General features: G+C 33.0%; 1 protein-coding gene across 1 annotated transcript; it reads left to right on the top strand.

The window, feature by feature from the left end:
* The first annotated feature begins 102 nt into the window (after positions 1-102).
* Positions 103-13,344, top strand: LOC127704498 (uncharacterized). Its single transcript, XM_052208621.1, has 10 exons — positions 103-429; positions 2,377-2,584; positions 3,286-3,572; positions 4,364-4,501; positions 5,778-5,975; positions 7,052-7,167; positions 8,714-9,162; positions 9,703-10,396; positions 10,789-11,077; positions 12,717-13,344. The coding sequence occupies exons 1-10, from the start codon at positions 244-246 to the stop codon at positions 13,119-13,121; spliced, it is 2,970 nt and encodes a 989-aa protein (XP_052064581.1). The 5' UTR covers positions 103-243; the 3' UTR covers positions 13,122-13,344.
* The last annotated feature ends 7,574 nt before the right edge of the window (positions 13,345-20,918 follow it).

The raw sequence follows: 20,918 nt of genomic DNA, 5'->3' as shown, positions 1-20,918 counted from the left end.
GAGGCTAAAATTTCAAGCAAACAACTTAAATACCATTTCATATTTACAGCGACTGCGCATAGGTTTTTACACTTCTTATAAATAATTCTGTATTTTTTTTTACAATAAGGAAGTTTGATTTAACCACTGTGACCAAAATTCACCCATTTTCACAGAATCGGATTATGGAGCAATTATAAAGAATCTCAAGACTTTCTTATTACAGCACACGTGAAAGAATTTACTGACCACGGACAAGACAAGATGGCAGAAATACAAATCAACAATGTAGAAGACATTTTACAACTGAAAGATATATCGTCCATGATGAAACTTTTTAAACAGTGGGGAATAAAAGCACCAAAAACTGCAAATAAAGATATTTTCGTATCAGAACTAGTCAAATTTTATAAAGAAAATGGAGCTGTTGCACCCAAAGATAGAAAAACGGTAAGATTTTATTTTAACTGATTTCGACCTTTATGTATACAAATTCATTAGTCTTATGAATGCGTGTGTTAAATTGTTTGTTTTTATTGGTTTGAAAATGCAATAAAAAGAATATGACAGTGATGCACCTAAGATAGAAACCTAAATTCTAGCAAACTTTTCGATAATTCGGTCTGTTTTTGGTGTGTTTAAAAATAAGAATATATTTGAATCATGCTTGCTTCTGTCGGTATATTTATACTGATGGGAACGAGAAGACTATTTATATAGTGATAGGTTTAAAATGATAAATTATGTATCCACACTATGTTTTTTTTATATCTCTGTAGGCGAATAACTCACATGACATGACAAATTACAATCACTGCAACACGATACTAGTCAATGTTTTAACCGTTTTCTAAAGAATCAGTCATTCGGAACATTGAGACTATTTCGCCTTTTTATCGTTACTAATGTGTTTAAAGGTAGCAGATTTCAGAATTATATTCAAATTGTTGGGGGAAGTCCCAGACTAATTGTACTCAAAAAGTGACAGTTCATCGATCTTAATAAATTAAAATTTAAGTCAGACACTCTGCTGATCATTGAAAATTATTCTGAAGCATCAACGTGTGAATTTTAATTAAGCTATGCTTCATTTGATTAAGCATGAATACTTTTTTTACTTATATACTTTGAGATATTGATTTCTATATGACGTTTCTAAATTTCAGCCAAACGTATACCAATTTTATTCCGTAATTTAGATAGAGGTGAAATAATGAGAGTAAGGACATATAATTCCTATTCACTTCATTTTTTCGTGCTGTCTCTTTTTTGCCAATGATCTTTTCGTTTTTGACTTTTTTCATGACCTTGCACTTTAGTATTCATCTTTTTTTTTATCTATTCGTATTTTTATTTTCATGCATTCTATATACATACATAAGCAAAGTGTGAGTATAACATAGAAGATAACTTGAGAATTCATTATGCACTGAAAAAAAAACATATATTTTACATCATGTTTGATTCTTGTGCATGTATGCATGCTGTCTTTAGTTCTACTGACTTGGTACAAGTATACTGGTCAGATATTACTTTAGTTCCACTGACCTTGTACATACATATTGGTCAGTGGATGTCTTTAGTTATACTGAACTTATACAGATATATTAATCGTTAGATGGCTTTAGTTCTACTGACCTTGTAGAAATATTGTTGTCTGTTGTCCGACTGGCATTGTACATGCATTCTGGACAATAGTTGTTTTTTGTTCTACTGACTTAGTACATGTATACTGGTCAGTAGTGGTCTAAAATTCTAGTGACTTGATACAGGTATACAGGTCAGTGCACGGTTGTCTCGTTACACAACCTACATCTGGTATAAAAGTATCACTGAGAATCGCCTGAACATTACGGACAATAATTTTTCGCCGCAACTTATAGCACGGAAGCTTATTGTAAAAAAATTAATAACCACTGCACATGTAACATGTGTCGTCCTAAAAATGCATGAAATATTTGCCACTGGACGTTAAGCAACCAACAATGAATCATGTAACAGGTGCATTTGCACAACTTGTAGTTTTATTTTGCTGCGTGCAGGTTCTTCGATGTAAATATCATCTCGAAAATTTTTGAACCGTTTGCACATTCAACAAATCATATTGGTTTTAAACAAAAACAAAATTTTCTGTAAAATAGCAGATTGAGTGATGTTTTCGCTATTGTATTGTATATGTATTGTAAAACGAACAAGCTGACTTTAATTTCCGCAATTTACACTTTTAAAATTAGCTCTCATCTATTTGAAATTAAATAATCGAATGAACAATAATCTTTACCATTGCACAAAATAATCACACGAAGAAGACTGTGTTACCAATTATTTCCTTAAAAAAGGTTGGACATTATATATATAACTTACTTATTTTTATGCATATTTTTAAAAACTTTTCAGGGAGGAACAGTTTTACAAGAAGCATTGCAATATCACAGAGGAAATAGAGAGAAATTAATGAAACTGTATGACAAAGTCGTGAACTTTTATAAAGAACTACCTGTCAACTTCCAACAAGATTTGAATAATATCTTTCCAGACATTGAAAAGACTGCTCATTTGAAGCGATCCGAATTGTCATCACCTGAATGTAACATTCTTGTTGCAGGTATATAATAATATAAATGCATGTTCTTTTGTTTTAAATTAAGCTAAATAAACAACACTTTGCCCCTGACACAATGCATTTCGAGCAGAATAGTTCGGTAATACATGAATACAGACGACGAACATTAATGGCATATTGTACAACATTTTCAACTAAACTAACAATATGTACAGCTTCTACAAAAGCATAGCCATGCATTACTGCAAGTCAAATTTGCTACTAGATATTATTTACAAAATAAAACCAGTGTCCATCATGGACATTGAGTCTCTTTTTAAGATTTTTCTGATATTAAACTTCATTCAAAAATGAAATAAGTGGTGAAAACCCCATCAGTGCAATTCATTGGTTACTCTTGCAAGCATTTCTTTGATAACGTATGAAGTGGATTTCGATTATAATATCAAAAGGTATCATTTTAGTTGACGCATGGGCTTTTGACCTTGGTTACATGTCTTGCTGTGAGTTGTAATCAGTAATGAAAGCGCTTGGTCTTTGATGAATTTTCCTTTTTTTTTTGAAGTACACGAGAATTATGCGCCAGGCATGTGCATCAAATGATGTTCTTTTTTTCTTATGCATGTTATGATAATACATTGAAGTAATTGTTATATTGATTTCTTCAGCTTGAGCATCACTAAAAGTTTCAAAACCTCAATATATTTTTGCACAACAATGAGCTCTAAGTCATCTTTTTCTAGGAGAGGCAACATCAGGAAAAAGTAGTCTTATAAACTTATTGCTGGAAGCCGACATTCTTCCTACAAGTGGTATTAAATGCACACAAACAGTCTGTGAAATACGGAAGAGCAAAGATGGTCGAAAGAAGGCAATCTGCTTTGGGTCTAATGGCGGACAGAGATCAGAGATAGATCTAAGTACCAAGGAAGGACAAGAAAGGTTAAGAAGAGAAATAGTATATGAAGACGATTATGGTGACAATCCGTACGATAAAATTGAAATATATTGGCCGACTGATATAATTGAGGTATGTTGTAATGGGATATATGAAATTGTAAAAATATACACTATTTCAAATAAAATTTCGTGCTTATCAAGATACACGTTTTTTTTTCAATCTTTTATTCACTCAAGTTTTGCTTCTTATATAACAGTTTAATTTTTCAATTAATTATGAGAGATACTTCAAACGTATCAAACGGCAACTGTGCCGAATTTTAACTTTTGCTGAGTGTATCAAGGATCAAGTCGAGGTATATTTTCTTTATTTCAGAGGTATCTCTTTAAAAAAATAATGTCTTCAAATTTTCTGCCAATTGATTTGGTTTCTAATTTCAATTTAACAAATAGGTTTTACTGGATATCTTGTCCACAGTTGTAAGATGCGTAAACCTGAAGTTGCAGCTGACTTTTCTACTAAAAAGAAACTCTCTTATTGACTTGTGATTGCAAAAGATATGAGTATATTAACCCACTTTTACGATGATTTTATTACTAGATGTGATTTATGACTACATGATATTAAAATGTTTGCATTGAACCGGCCTTTATGCGGCTATGTAATTTGTTTTCTTATTAGCAATTTAAGTCTTGTTACGCAATTGGATTTTATTATTTAAATTTAAATGGCAATGTTTAAAAGCGTTGCCGTTTTAGGAAAAAGAGAACATGTGGGTTTATTGTAAAGGTCATGGATGATCAGATGAAATATTTCATAATGCCGTTTACAATTTTTTTTTACTGTATAATATGTTGAATGTACAAGTATATTGTAATAAGTAATGATACAAAATTTCCAATTTACTGGGTTTTTTCCAGGAAGGTCTGGTGATAATAGATACTCCTGGATTCGGTGACAACCAGATACACAAATCACTTAAAAAGTACCTCTCAAAATCGTGTGGATTTATTTATGTTGTGAATACTGCTAATGCAGGCGGTGTTCAGAGAGGACGGGTAAGAAATGGTTGATAACTCATTAATGTCCTAGAAGTGTTTCTGATTGAATTTCACCTCTCTTTGGACGCATGAAATTTAAAATTTTTGAACCATAAAACTTATTTGTAATGTACCTATCAGGTTTTATACATTCACATGGTTTCTTCAATGAATAAAAGGAGATATTGGGTGTGCGCTAATGAAAAAAATACACAAAAGAAAGAAAAAATAAGATATCTACATGTAAGCATAAGGTCTTCAACAAAAGACAGCTGTCTTCACAAGATATCGAGCACTAAACGCATCGAGTCTAAAAGAATTTGTGAATATATACGAGAAACTTTCAAAAATCTGTCATCAAAACCAAGTTTCCCAAATGACAAAAACTTCAGATAAAAACTAAGAGTTTTTTACTTAGGACAATAGTCATGTAAATTGACATATTGCGGGGGTTAGTTTTATTTTTTCTTGTTTCTTATACCTTTATGTTTCCCTTTATTAATTTCGATCAGTGGAATAAAACATGTACATTAAAAGTGTATACCTATAGATTAAAGATCAGAACAAGAAAAGCCATCTACTCTAAAGTAACTGTAATAGTTTTAAAAAAACCCACATAAGTAGGAAAAGTACAAAACCGTATCAAAAGATATGTTTATAACAGTATATTATCAGAATAATAAAAAGAATGACAATTGTATTCAAGAATAAATTGTGTTAACTTGATCAAATTAATAAATCAGAGTTTAGTACAGTTCTAGCCTAAGACTATAGTACAAGTGCCAGTTTGACAAAATAGTACAATGAGACTTGATGTATGCTGACAAACTCTTAATAAATTAAGAAGGAAGTTATTTTTAAATATAAGTCTCATTTGATGTTACAATATTCATGACAAATTTATGATATCTTACTGGTAAATTAGAAAAAAACAGCCTACAAACTTAGACACCAGTTATAGAAATGGTGTAATCTTAAAGGAAGCAAAGCATTTCCCTAGGAAACGTTGAAGATATGTGAAGCAGCTATACAGTTTTGTAAAACTGAAAATTTGTCGATTATACTTTTCACCCTGTTATCGACTATCGGTACTGCAGATGCAATGGGTTAAACATATCAAAATCTTTCGTACATTTTGCAAAATCCATCGTATTGAAATGTCAAAAGGAACGGTAGAAAAAATCTGATGCATTGCAAAATCAATTGTTTTGAATGGCAACCCGCAACACATATCCTGTTGTATCTGCCGTAGTGCTGACATAATTTGTAATTATCAATACTTTGTATATTTTAGTTGAAAGATTTTCTAAGAAATATAGTCAACTCTTCAGAAGAAGATTTCAGTCCGTCGTCCACTTTATTCATTTGCAATAAATGGGATGTCGTACCACCTAAGGACAGGGAAGAAATAAAGCGGGGAATTGTGTACCGATTGGAACAAATATTTCAGGGACTTCGACAAGAGCAAATATATTACTTTTCAACCACAGAGGTAATATCTCAGAGAATTAATATCAATACAAGAAATTTGAGGTCAACATAAAATTTTTATAGTAAACTTTAATTATAAAACTTATTAAGGATTTTTGTATTTAATATGAAGATTTTCTCCGACAATTTTAATTACAGATTCACTTTTAGAGTGGCGGTATACTGCATTAGTCTGTCCATTCGTCCTTTCGCCTCAAGTTCAACTCAATTCTCAGTTGAACCAATTAATCGATTTTCAGATAAACAATGCATCTATTTGATGCTGATACTAACGTGATATATAACTATCCAATGAACATAAAGTTTTTGCAAAGGTTTTCTTGGGTTTAATTTAAAAAGAATAGTTACACCAGTCATATCAGTTGTTTTGAGCTTAATGATGTTTAGCTATAGTTCGTGTATGCGAATTTATGTTTTGTCGTGATGTCACGTATTTGTTGGCAAAGGGTTTTATTTTAACTGTACCCACTAAATTAGACATTTTTGGTATATTTTTCTTTCCTTTTTTAAATGGGCTGATTTAATATTTGGTTTAGAAATTGATAGATGAAATCCATGCAGTTCTGACATGTACACGCTATAAATTTGGGTTTTCAAGTATTTCAGCCTCAAGCATCACTGATTTGACATTGTTTTGTCGAAATGCGCACCTGGTGCAGTACAATTGGTATCGTTACTGCTATTACAGCTTGCCAATGATAGAAGTTTTACTATTTCAGTCGAACATAAAACTTTTTGACGAAGTTTGTTTTAACTTGTATCAAAAGAAGAGATTACACATTTTGGCTTGAAATAGATAATGTTTACTCGCACCGTATGTCTGATTTTCAGAACTTCCGTATGGCTATTTTGATCAGAAGCTCGATCATATTAAGTTCTACAATGCATTCAATCTTAAATCTTCTGGATAACGACTTCCTGATTGCGGATTGTTGGAAAAAAAGAAGGTATACTACAAAATGTTTACAGATGCTCAAAATTCAAATTCAGTTTCTACAGTGTATATGTACTTGTAGAAAATGTAGTCCTTTACTCGTTTTTGGTCGGTGTTATCAATATGGTGTTTCTTATATTTAGGCCAAACGTGCAATAGAATTCGGAACCATAAATTCTGGTCATGAAGATTTTATATCCAATGGACTGCAGCGATTGTTTCCAGCTAGTTTACGTCAACAGCTCAATTCGCATTATCGGTAATTATAAGTATAAACAAATTATTCAATAACAAAGCATGCCAAAATGAGAAAGTGGAGAAACAAAATAACTATACACAAACTAATTAAGGAGACATGTAATGTGTCTCATTCATGTATATCCTACATATTCACATCTTCAATTGAATAAAAGGAGATGTTGGTTACTCGTTAATAAAAAAGCAACCCAATAACAAAAATAATCAAACGATATCTATACAAGATATATATATATATATATAGCACGCGTTTTACGAATAAACTTATTTAATTAACGAAAAGCGTAGCTTTGAGTGAATTAAAAATGTAAATTAGTAAGGCACGGCTATATATGATTTGTAACATTGATGGGCTATGACACATGTCAAATGTAAAACTTGGATTGGAAAGTGAAATAACTAAAATTTCATTCAGTTTATGCACTCCTCTAAAATTAGCAGAAGTTAACTCACTCGAAGGCCAAAGGAAAAATTACCATACATTCTTGAACAATAGACAGGTGTCAAAACAATTTCGTCCCGAGTCTTTAAAAGTTGATTAAAATTAAAAGAGACAATCAATAATGATCAGCCATCAACACCAACTCTCCAGATAACGAAGAACATTAAGATATGACGTACTACAACTACTGAAGAGGTTCCTGATCTGTGATGGTTGATTTGACTGATGTTTAACATCCAGTGAAAAATCTAACATACATTTCAGGACGAGAACATGTTAGTCACTATGAAATGAATATGAACACTGTAACAGTGATTGAACAACAGTACAATTATAACTTTTATCAATATAAGAAAGGCGGAATATACAAAAGGGATATTCTAAGTCACATACAAACTGACAACGCCATTGCAAACAAAACAACAAAAACGACGAAAATACAAGCAACAGTCTACGAAACACAACATAGAAAACTATAGACTGAGCATCACGAACCCAATCAAAAACTGAGAATGATCTCGGAAGAGCAATTCCTATGAAAAAATAAGTCTATTAATCCGAATTCTTCCACAGTAAATCTTTTTTCTTTTAATTACTAGTGTTAAAATTGAAATCCGAGACTTCACTGCAAAACGGGCGCATATCTAGGATGGCGTTTTCATTACCAACTTAAGCAGCAATAGATGATAGTCGTTTTTTAGGTGTAAGATAAGTAATTCAGTAAAATCAATGAATTGAGGCAACCATGTTTGAACATTACAACCGTCAATATACTTGATAATTGCAATTAGTTTGATAAAAGCTATAGTCCAACTATTGAAAATACACCCGTAGTTCGTGAGACTGTGATATATATTCGTGTAACTATATTACTGCAAGAAACCTTAACGTTGTCAACGAGCTAGAAGTTTTGATTATATTTTAGAAAGGATCGAAATATAAATCCCCTTCTACAACTAAGTTCGTTACTTAAGACTGTGTCCATGAACTAACACATATACAATTAATGAGGACGTGCTGATCTCCATCCTTACGACCCAGTTGTTCTATCGTAACTTTCTCGAGACTGATAGTGATTATTATGAAATTTTATTTTCAATAATAGGTGGTTGTCACAGATTCTAAAAAGAGCTAATTACTCACTGAAAGTATCTAAAACATTAGACGCTGTAGACAAAGAAGAAATGACCAAAAAGATGGACGGAATCAAACGTAATATGGACGCCTTAGAGGCGAAATCAAGACATACAATTGATGATCTGAGAAAAGGACTACAGTATGAGATAACAGATTTGCACAAAACAACAGCTGACGTGTTAAGGTCACGGAACATGCTCAGCACATTGACTGACTGGAACCAGGTTGAATGTCCACCTCCTGATGATTCTAAGAAGTTGGCAAAGGAAGCAGCCGAAAGAATTGCAAGTAAAGTTGCAGTAGAGTTAAATAGATGGGAAAAGGAACAACGAATTATCCACTCACTAAAAGAGAAGATGATAAAGAAATTTAAACGAGATTGTGAACTACTAGAGGACCAAATCATAACAATAGAAGGTAAATTCTTTCATAATCATTATTTGTATTTTTGAAAATTAACTAATTTGAAAATTTCTGTAAGCGGACATTTTATAAAATGGCAGATAATACATTTTTCCTTTTTGTGAAAAGGACAGGTCTGGTTTTTATATTTTACGATGATAACAGTATGATTAAATAAAAACCCACAGCAAATGATGTTAAAAATATGCAAATTGGGATCTTCACTTCTATAAAAGATCATAGATCTCCGATTTGTGTCTCCATTATGTTTGGGTTCCCATTAACTGCAGAATATGTGTTTATGGTTTTATTTGACATGTACTCTTAATTATCATATAACCATACAAGCATGTTAGAAAACACGCAAAGACGAATTTATTTTCACCGTATTTGCATAAATTTTAGATTTTTTTTTAATTTTAATTTTTAGATTTCAAATTTAGCAAAAAGAACATTTTACAATTTGATACAACAGATGATTTAAATTGATTAAAATTTTTTTTCTATTCATTGAATATATCACGAATTCAAGAACATATTTTCGTTCATTAAAAGGTACTCTTCTCGGAGAACAGGATAAAAAGATAATAAACGACCTCCACAAATCAATGAAGAAGCAAGCACCAGTAAAAGCCCTATGGAGAAAAGCAAAGCGAGATGGTGTTGATGATGACGTAAGAGGCTTAGGAGGAGCGGTAGGAGCTGTTGGTTCAGTTATAGCCAGTAACAAAAAATTTAGAGAAATATTCAAAGCTTACAAGAAAGATAATAATACAAAGAAAATGGCAGAGGCAACAGTCATGTTTATTGAGTCAATTTTTCAGGGAAATGAATTACAAGACAAAATTTCAAACTATCTGGGCAAATTGGTAAAAGGTGTGGATGAAATTGCCAAGAAAATACCAGAATTTCTCAAAGCAGATAGTCAGCTTCTTGAAAAAATTACACACAGTGTAAGAGATACAGACGACAAGATGAGGAAGATGTATCCACAATTTATTTCCTCAGGTCACACAATTCAAGGAGAACTGGATTTGTTTTATGTATATTACATCATGGACATGGATTACAGATTAAGTGACGTTGAATGGGACAGAGATGATCTTTTAGGAAGTGGAAGTTTTGCAGACGTTTTCAAAGGTCAACTTAAACTACCTAACCAGAATGAAAAAGTTGCACTGAAGTATTGCAAAGATCCATTGTCGGAAAAGGTTATATCGGACATTTTATTAGAAGATAGAACATTGAGGTATTTTTTTCTTAGCCGATATCAAAATAATATTGGTTTGATTTGTCACATCTATACAGTTCAGTGTTGTTGTAATGTAAATATGTTTTTGCTGTCAATTTCAGTCATATATAGTGGAATTTTAAAGTATATTAGAGGAAGTATCGCGCTTCTGACGAGTAAAATAATCTTTTTGATAACTGAAGCGTCGCTACAATAATTGAAATATTATCCACTTTGTTGTTTGTTTCAATTTGATTGATTGCTTATTGGGTTTTAAAGTCCCGTGGCCAATATTTCAGCAACATTGTGTTAGAGAACGATATGCCGAATGATACATTTAATCGGAAAAGGCGGGAAACGGCGATTGACAAAAGAACAAAATGTTACAGATGTACACATTTTTATTTCAGGGAACTGCAGCATCCAAATATTATACAATATCATGGATGCACATTGCAACAGAGTGGTAAAACCAGGAGAATGGTTCACTGGATTATGATAATGGAATACTGCGATGACACCCTGAAAAATAAATTCATTAGCTCAGAGTACGAAAACCCTGGTAAAGTTGAAATATACTCTGTACAGATAGAGCAAATGGAAGAGCTTGCAAGATATGCTGTCCAGATATGTGGAGGATTGGAGTTTCTCCACAAGAAGAAAATGGTTCATCGTGATATGAAATTAGAAAACATTTTGGTAAATTTATTAAAATCTATAAAATACTGACAATTTTAATATAAGAGCAATCTAAACGAAGCACAGTTCATTATCGATCTTTTTTATGTGTGCGTTCGTAATGCTTAATAATATCATTAAAACATATGTACAGTGTTTATTAGAAGTTGATGCTTATAACTACTACTACATTCATATTTTTATTGATTGTCTGTATATGGAGTTAAACTGTCTACTAAGAAATCTGTTCTTGGGTAATTATATGATTTCACTGAAAGTTTTGATAGTAAATATTCAGTTACAAAGGAAGTAATTTTGCAAATTCAAGGTTTTCCTTCTTTCAGTTGACTAGGTAGTTTAATTGCATAAGGCAATCTTGAGTTTTTTTTACAGTAAGAATTGAAAAATGTTAGCACACTTTTACGTCCCCCTATATAGATGATATTCTTTTCACTGAATAAATAAAACACTTTTGACTTTTGATTGTATTTATCAAATTTAACTTGTTAACTTATTCATTTTTACAGCATAATTCTAACCGCGCTTTAAAAATATATCTTTATAAAATATTGCAACAATTTTCCAAAGTATGTGTTTCCAATCAGAATTTCTTTGAATGAGTTTGAGGGGGGATGATTTCTCTCAAAAAAGCTACTCAAATGATGTAATTTATTTTTTCGATTATATGCGCTAGTGAAGCAAGAACCAATAATCATTCAGAGTATCTGATTTTATCCCCAGTTTTAGTTGAGGTCATGCTGGACAATATTTATTTTTCTGTGCAATGTTTTGTGGTCTCATGTTAGTTGTTTCGTCATTGTAATGGTGGCTCTCAATTCTTTGACTCAAGGGATTTGTTTATTCGCCTTTTTCCGTGGGGTCTTCTTATTTTCCTATAAGTGGTGGCAATGTTGTGACTGATACAACAATCGCCAAATAGTATCAAGATTTACCAAAATGTAACACTATCACCTGTTGTGAATTTTCCGGCTAGTAAATAATGTTAAGTGAAGTAAATAGTGGAAAATTAGTATTACACATTTTTCAAAATATGGAACATAGATATTCTAAAAGAGAGGCGAAGGATACCAAAGGGACATTCAAACTCACAAGTCGAAAATAAACTGACAACGCCATGGATAAAAAGAAAAAGACAAACAAACAACACTACACAAAACAAAACATAGAAAACTAATGACTGAGCAATACGAACCACACCAAATACTGGGGGTGATCTCAGGTGCTCCAGAAAGGTAAGCAGATCCTGCTCCACGTGTGACACCCGTCGTGTTGCTCATGTAAGTACAAACCCGGTGATAAGTCTAATTCGATAGGTCACATTCGAGGAAAAGGGAAAAGGATTGTAGTTACGACAATTGGAACATATCCGTGGTCATCTGTGAAACGGATATTCCATAACGGTCAACCAACTCGTGATGGCGTCCGTAAAAGTTACGAAGGGACGATTTCAATTTCACCACTTGGAACTCATGGTTTAATAGCTTCCTTGTGAGAAGCAACCTGTTATCAAGAAAATCATGATAGAAAATACAAGCCCGGGATTATCGTATATAAAAGTTATTAATGTATACTTTGTATCAAATTGTCAATACAATCAAATATGCATTTACTGACTTTACTTTACTTTTTTTCCTTGCAGACGGTGAGAAAAGATGGACATGACGTAGTCAAACTTACAGATGTAGGGTTAACAAAGAGGGAAGATCATATTGGTGGATCAATTCTAGGTTCACCTGTGTATATGGCACCGGAAGTACTTGTTCCGAAAGGAATTTATGACAGAAGAGCCGATATTTATGCACTCGGAATAATGCTGTGGGAGATGTGGTATGGCATCGACGCAGCAGACCATATACAACAACAACTGTATACCTCCCTGGAAAAGGCGGTAGTGGACGAAGGACTGCGACCATCATTATCACTGAAATATAAACCAGACGAAAACTGGCAAAATTTGATAAAAGCTTGCTGGGCAAAAGATCAAACTCAGAGACCCGAAGCTACAGATATAAAAATATTTTTTGAAAAATTTTTGCGACATTAGTACAATAATATCATGCGATTAGTTCAGAGATGATTTTTTTTTCGGAGATAGTGACTATGGTATGCGGTTTGTTATAGCTTAAGGGAAAATAATATTAGACAGCTGATACAATACAGTACTCAATATTTAGGGGCACAGACAAATTTGATTAAATAATTTATTTTAGTATAACACTTTGAAATGCATTAATATGTAATTTTGAAATCAATAAATATGAACATGACTTACATATTTGACATAAAAATGATAGAAACACAAAGTTTAATATATAAAGATTATAGAACTGAGAGGCAGAAAATACCAAAAAGGGGAGAGGGTGTTCAAAAACAACATCAAAGAATGACAAACATTATGGCTTAAAAGAAAATGGCGAAAATACAAGCATTAGTTCAAAACACTACAGTAAAGTAAGAAATTATCAATATTAACCCCAACAAAACAAAGGGATGAACACAGGTGCTCCCGATGGGTAAACAGTTAATACTCCGATAGTGATGCTCATGATAAGTAATAAAACATAATCAATGATGTAATGATATAAAAAAAAGAGGGCGATATTGTAGCTTCGACATCTAGAACATATCCGTTGTCATCTGTGACACAAATTCTATAACGTGCAATCAAATCATTATGACGCCGATAAAACTTTCGTTCAGGTTATTAGTACTTCAACTTCATTGCTAAGTACACATGGTTGATGGTTTAATAGCTACGTTGTAAGTACAAGGAAATCAGGATGGGGAGCTGAAATGAAATTTATTATCAAACCCGTAAGTGCTTCGATATGACCATCCATTGACCTATTGTGGCCATCCATTTGATTGGGTCAGATCAGGTAAACGTTCATACATTACGCCCACTTGTTAGGTTTTTTTACAATGGAAATTTAAACCTTGTGTTTTGATGAAATTAAATATTCAACTAAATACTTGAACATTCTTTTCTAGCGTGTTAGTTAAGTTTTGATATCAAAATGCACATTTGCTTGTGTAAAATCATTGTTATTGATAGCAGATGACAAACAACTTAAAGATAAATCGTTCGGTGTTATTAACAAATTGCGGGTAACGTTTTTCCATTTATAAAAATAAGAAGATGTGGTAAAATTTCCAATGAGACAACACTCCACCTGAGTCCAAATAACAAAGAAGTTAACATAATCATCCTTAAAAGGCCCTGAAATGACAAATGTTAAACAATTCAAACGAGAAAACTGACGGCCTGATTTATGTCGAAAACAATGAACAAAGTACAAATATAATACACAGCAACAAACAACAACTACTGAATTGCAGGCTCCTGACTTCGGACGGGCACATATAGAATGTGGTGGTGTAAAACATGTTTGCGGGCGCCCAACCCTCCCCTAACCTGGGACAGTGGTGTAACATCACATATGAACAACCCATTAGAATCAATTGAAAAGGGCTCAACTCATCAGATCGATACAAAGCAGAAACACAAGTAACAAAAACGCAGACCCGACGTGGCAGGGTATTTATACATCATCACAACAAAAAAGACGCTAAGTACAGATCTTCGAGTACTCGCAGTTTATGACAGCTAGTTCAAAGCAAATAACAATTAATAAAAAAAAAATCATTAATCTAACACTAAAATACCAAATAGTACACATCCAACATCCAATGGATTTAATACAAAGACGTTATTAACAATCCGAAAAAAATATGACCTTGTGCAATGCCAAATGGCAGGTATCGACAGATTGTAGAACCATGAATATGCATATGTATATAACAATATTATTTAGTTGAGTTTTAATCTACTGATATCAAAATCAATATTTAAACCAATAAATATCATATTCAAAGATCTAATTTCAGTGTTGAATTGGTAACCTTTTAGAATAAGTTTTATTAAAGGATCGATAAGTTTACCCGGCTCGTATCTAAATTTTCGGGCTCGGTAAAAACATCTCGGTAAAAATTAGGATATGCTATCCCGTTTTCTACAGGTACAGTCAAACTTCCAAACCATAATCAGTGACCGTAAAACAACACAAGGGAACCCAAATGAACTAGTGAATTTTACGATATCTAAGCAGTTTTGATGTTACGGTTTCATTCTAGGTCTCAACCAACCTTCACTGTCAATTCATACCTATTGGAATCTCTAGTATCCTTTATGTCAAGTTCAATGTTATATTTGCAATTTTTAGATATAAATCTGTGATATGACAACATATACATGGCAAAATGTGAAGTTAAAAGAGAAACATAGCTTATTTAAATTCTTCTTGAGATGTCTTATATGAAGCCTGCCTAATAAAAAAGGAACATGGCGACGAAATGAGAACACTTGGCAAGATATATAGGATGCTGTGTCAACCCGTGTGATATGAACTTACAATTGTCGGTTTCATAACGAGTAAGAATTAGAACCCGCTTGATATCAACTCTCGTTATTTTATTCCAATAATAATAATATAAACTCGCCAAATCAAGAAAAACGCTTCAACGGGACAAAATTTATAAAGCGTTATTTTTATTTACTAACACTGAGTCGATACCTCTGCTGTTAGTCACTGTTAGTCACCGATAATCTCATCAGCTCAGTAGTCAGTGCTTCGGTAGTAACATGATTTATAACACACATTTATAAATTCCTCGTTGATAGATTAAGATATTATTTAGTTAGAAATTAAGTTTTCAACTACCTCAGTCAAAGTTAACCTTAGATCAATTTGACTATTCCTTTTAGGTCCCTTTTGGTCATATATGATCTAACGTAACTACGTATTGTACATCACTGGAGCTCTTTTCACAAAAAATCTTAAGAGTAAAAATACTCGTAAGTTATGAACATTTCAGTATAACTTACGATCAATTTTAGACGTAAGATTTTTTGTGAAAAGAGTCACAGGCTTTCAAATGTTTAGGTCTGAGCGTTTCTGATGAAGGTACATACAAAAACGTGCTTTGTATGCACGAAATTTATAAAGTATTATATTAATTTTGTAGCGTGTGTAACAGCTATTAAATAAGCAGTATCAACAGCTAAATATATGATGACATAATATTACAATTATTCCCTTTAAACATAGTTATGCCTAATTACCAGTTTAAACCCTTCACATGTTCATGTGCATGTGTAAAGTCAGGAATGTCATCAAACGTTGTTTTTTTTATATCGTTATGATAAATTTACCCACTCACTTTTCAAGATTGAACGGATGTTATCCTAGGGAATAAACTCGTCATAGATACCAGGATTAAAATTTTGTACGCCAGATGCGCGTTTCGTACGACTGAAGAGCTATGAGGGGACGGAGAGTCCAAAAGCAACTGTACCAAAACTAGAGGTAGAAATAAATATGTGCAAAACCATTTTATTGAAAATGAAACTTGTTTTTCAAGTATCTTCATCACGTATCTTTGGAACAGTAAAAAATTGATGACGCTAGACAAAAGTCGAAAGAAAGAATTACTACTACGGGGTGTTTCGCGACATTGACTACCAATGAAAGTCTGGTATGGCCCGAGAACACAGTTATTTCGTAGTGCATTTCTTTTAGACAATAAATTCAATTTAAAAAAATTGCTCTATATCGAATAGATTTTTACAGGTGAGTGTACTACTTTTGCGACAAATAATATCAATATTATAGAAAAGTCTACCAGCTTTAACTCAAAATATGGACAATTCTATGTGAAAGGGGTCTATAGTTCAGTTTGACAGCTTCAGACATACTAATTTTTTACCTTTTTTGATTGAACCAAATCACTACTTTACATAAAAATTCAGCACCCAAATTTTTTTAACATGTAATTTACCCCCTTTCTTAATATAACATGCATGAAATAAATTTGAAAAGTGTATAAAAACATTTGCAATCTATACACTGTCCACACTATGGAGTATATTTGTAAAAGCATTAAGTTGAATAGGAATACGAAATATTATTGCATATAGATTGAACTAATTAGAAAGCATTGTAGTAAGAGACAACGAAAATCAAAGGACGATAACTGTGTACTCGGACCATATGGTTGGCCAATTCGCCGTTTCATAATCTAATGTATTCTGGGTAATATTTTAAAAGCGTACACCAAAACGTTGTTGTTGGTTAGCAACGTTAGAAATTCAACCAATGACTTATCTTATTTCTATTTTGGTGTACGAACATTACCCATAATCCTTCAGATTCGGAAACTGCGAATTGGGAAAGTTCATTGATGTGAAGCTTGGTAAAGATTTGGATCTAATATCTTCCTTCCATTTATTATAAAAAATAGAAAGTGTAACAAATGACTACAAACAGCAATTAAATTACCTTTCTTTTATATTGATGACGTCGATAAAACTTTTCATAACAGCTGCAACGAGTTTTAGTTTTTTTCTTAATTTCAAATGCAACCATAATCAAAAGTACCAATGACATCATTTACCTCTTAAAGTTATGTCTCTTTTCAAACTTTCAACCTCTGTCAATTTCAAACAGTCTTTCATAATATCAGATTTGGTTTGAACTTTTTTTAGAGTAGGAATATACAAAACATACAAGCTCTAAACGTTAACACAGTCTTTTACATAATGTTAACTTGGGACACAAAGTAGTCTTTTACAGTACAAAAAATCGGTTCTTTTCGTGGAAAAGGATCTTAAATTTTGAAATCGCCGGTTCACGAGATCAGCAGATAAAGCAAAAAATCTTCCACCAATACTGATGAAAATCTTCATTTTGGACAGGTTCATAAACAAAATTGTAGAACAAAAATAACGAACTCCGAGGTTAATTCAAAAAGGGGAGGGTTCATGAAAACTGACAAAATCAAACGTTATACTGTATCAACCAACGGAACGAATGGAAAACAACTGTCATATTCCTGACTTCCGAAGAAGTGAATTTTAATTTTTTATGACAATTATTGCTGCGTGAAATAATCGCTACATGTTACTCTTTCTACTAGACTGTAACCTTTCAATGTCCTGTCTACCAAATTAACCTGACCTATTACTTAAAGTAACTAATAATCTTATCTAAGCACAAAAACATAGTAAACTTGATTTGAAAAAAAAGTTCAAGAGGCCGGTATGTTCCACTAATCGTTGCCATATTCTCCTCCTGTGTTCATAGATTGTGACATAAACGAATATAACTTTTTACTTGCTATGAGAGCAACATTACGTGTTACACTAGTTTAGCAGGGTTTGCTTACCTTACACACTGTTTTTGACACCTTTACAATCAACCCGTCGGTTGTGTAATGATTGCTATTAAAGTCCGGGATAATATGGTTTATTCATTACATACAATGTCTTTAAACAAACTTTTCGTAACCGTGAAAATTCTTAGATCGGCACATAGTGTCTTTTGGCTTCTTTTTGGATGTTTTTGTGCTTCGTTCCTTTCTAACGTGTTTTTACAGTTTGTTTTATGTTGTGCTGTTACACAGCTGTCTCAGGTTTGGGGGGTGGGGGGTGGGGGGGGGGGGGGGGATGGGGGTGGTGGGTTTAGGAATTGAGCTTCTAAAAACATGTTTAACCCGCAATATTGTTGATATGCCTGATCAATGTCAGAAGCCTGTAATTAAGTAGTTGTATGTCATATTTGTTTTTCGTTTGTTATTTTAGCATGAACAAGGCCGTTGGTTTACTTTTTTTAGTTGTATTACGTTTAGTTTTACTAATTGTTGAAGGCCGTACGATGGTCTATAGTTGTTTATATCTTCGTCATAGGGTATATGTGGATAGTTGTCTCATTGGTAATCATATTATTTGTTTTTAACTTATCTATAAGAAAAAACGAAAACGAAAAACGACAAAAAGATAAACAACAGTAAACAAAACACAACATATAAAAACTAAAGAGGGGCAACACGAACCCAACAGAAAAATCGGGATGATCTGATGTGCTCTGGAATGGTAAGCAAATCCTGCTCTACGTGTGGCAAACGTCGTGTTGCTTATGTAAGTAAAACTCCGGGGATAAGTCTAATTCGGTAGGTCACATTCGAGGAAAAGGGGATGGGATTATGGTTCAGACAATTGGAACATATCCGTCGTCATCTGAGAAACAGGTATTCCTTAACGGTCAACCAACTTATGGGGTCCGTAAAATTTTCGAATGGATGATTTCAACTTCACCACTTGGAATTCTTGGTTTAATAGCTTCTTTGTAAAAAAACAGCAACCCTTTATCAAGGAAATCATGATAGAAAATTCAAGCTCTGGACTACCGTATCAACTGGGAGATTTATACTACATATCCACGCGCTGCTGGAATGTTGCTACATCAAAATGGAAAGTTCGTTCATAATTTGGAAGCTGAAATCATCCCTTCTGTCGTAAAGTTTTTTTCTCACGAGACTCATTGTATCAAAATATTTTTTTATTCTGTAACATACCCACATTTTCGGGATATATTAAAGAATAAATTTAACGACTTCGTTGTAAAAAATGCAGGCGAAAAATATCAAAGGGACATTCAAACTCATAAGTCGAAAATTAACTATTAACTCTATGGCAAAAAAAAACGAAAAAGAACAAAAGACAAACAACAGTATACAAAACACAATATAGAAAACCAAAGACCGAGCAACACGAACCTCACCAAAAGCCGGGGGTGATTCCAGGTATTCCGGAAGGGTAAGCAGATCATGTTCCACCAGTGGCACCCATCGTGTTGCTTATGTAAGTACAAACCCGGTGTGAAGTCTTATCTGGTAGGTCACATTCGGAACAAAGAGGACGGGATTGTTATTACGACAATAAGAACATATCCGTCGTCATCTGTGAAACAGATATTCCATAACACATTTCGCAAAGAAGTGATATTGACAATGTTCAAGTAAAACAGATATTCCATAACATTCAATCAAATCGTGAAGGCGTCCATAAAAATTTCGAAATGATTACAACTTCACAACTTAGAGCTATTGGTTCAACAGCTTCCTTGTGAGCAAAAACCTGCTCTACTTGTACCAAACGTTGTGTTGCTCATGTAGGTAAAACCCCGGGGATAAGTCTAATTCGGTAGGTCACATTCGAGGAAATGATGATAGGAAATACAAGCCAACTGGGAGATATTTACTCCATATGCAGGCGCTGCTGGAATGTTGATACACAGAAACGGTTAAAGGATAATTCTAGCTTCTCTTCCTCTTCCCAAGAGGCTCTTGTATGTATGAAGTCAGTCTCATATGAATAAAAGAACAAGTCGGCTAGAAGAGGGGCATAGTTGGTTCCCATGGAAATGCCGATTGTTTTTTTTTTTTCGAAAAACACGTCTTCAGACGTAACAAATTCGTTCTCAAGCAAGAAATTAAGCATTTTGAAAATGGCAGTTTCAGAGTATTTTCTTTTGAATCAGAGTGATGTTTTTCAAAGTACTCCCTAAGACAGGATTCTTGTATCTACGTTGGCCATTCTTTTTTTATAAAACAAAGCAGGACCAATTTTTTCAGTTTGTCTTTTCGTTGAGAATGGGGAATACCTGTGTAAAGGGAATGAAATAAAATATTTTAATACTATTACAAGACGAAAAGAGATTTAGATTGTTATTTACACTAAAAGATCTTTGGAATTTTTAAGTATCTACATTTGATTCACACCGCCCCTAAAGTAGGTAATTTCACAATAACATTGAATCCCGGCTTTAATTGCAGAAAAAAAATGATGTTAATATTTTAGAAAGGGGAGCACTTGAAAGACACAGCAATATAACTTTGTTTGTAAGGACACTTATTTAATCTAGGTATCCAATACAGTGAAGGAAGATCCCGTTCTTCATCTTTGGTTGTAATTCAAAAGGAAAATAGAACAGACCTATGATTA

Source organism: Mytilus californianus, unplaced genomic scaffold (genome assembly GCF_021869535.1).
Source record: "Mytilus californianus isolate M0D057914Y unplaced genomic scaffold, xbMytCali1.0.p SCAF_1, whole genome shotgun sequence".
In the NCBI taxonomy this organism is placed as follows: domain Eukaryota; kingdom Metazoa; phylum Mollusca; class Bivalvia; order Mytilida; family Mytilidae; genus Mytilus; species Mytilus californianus.
Note: the sequence above shows the minus strand (reverse complement) of the source record. Positions and strands in the feature narration are given on the sequence as shown.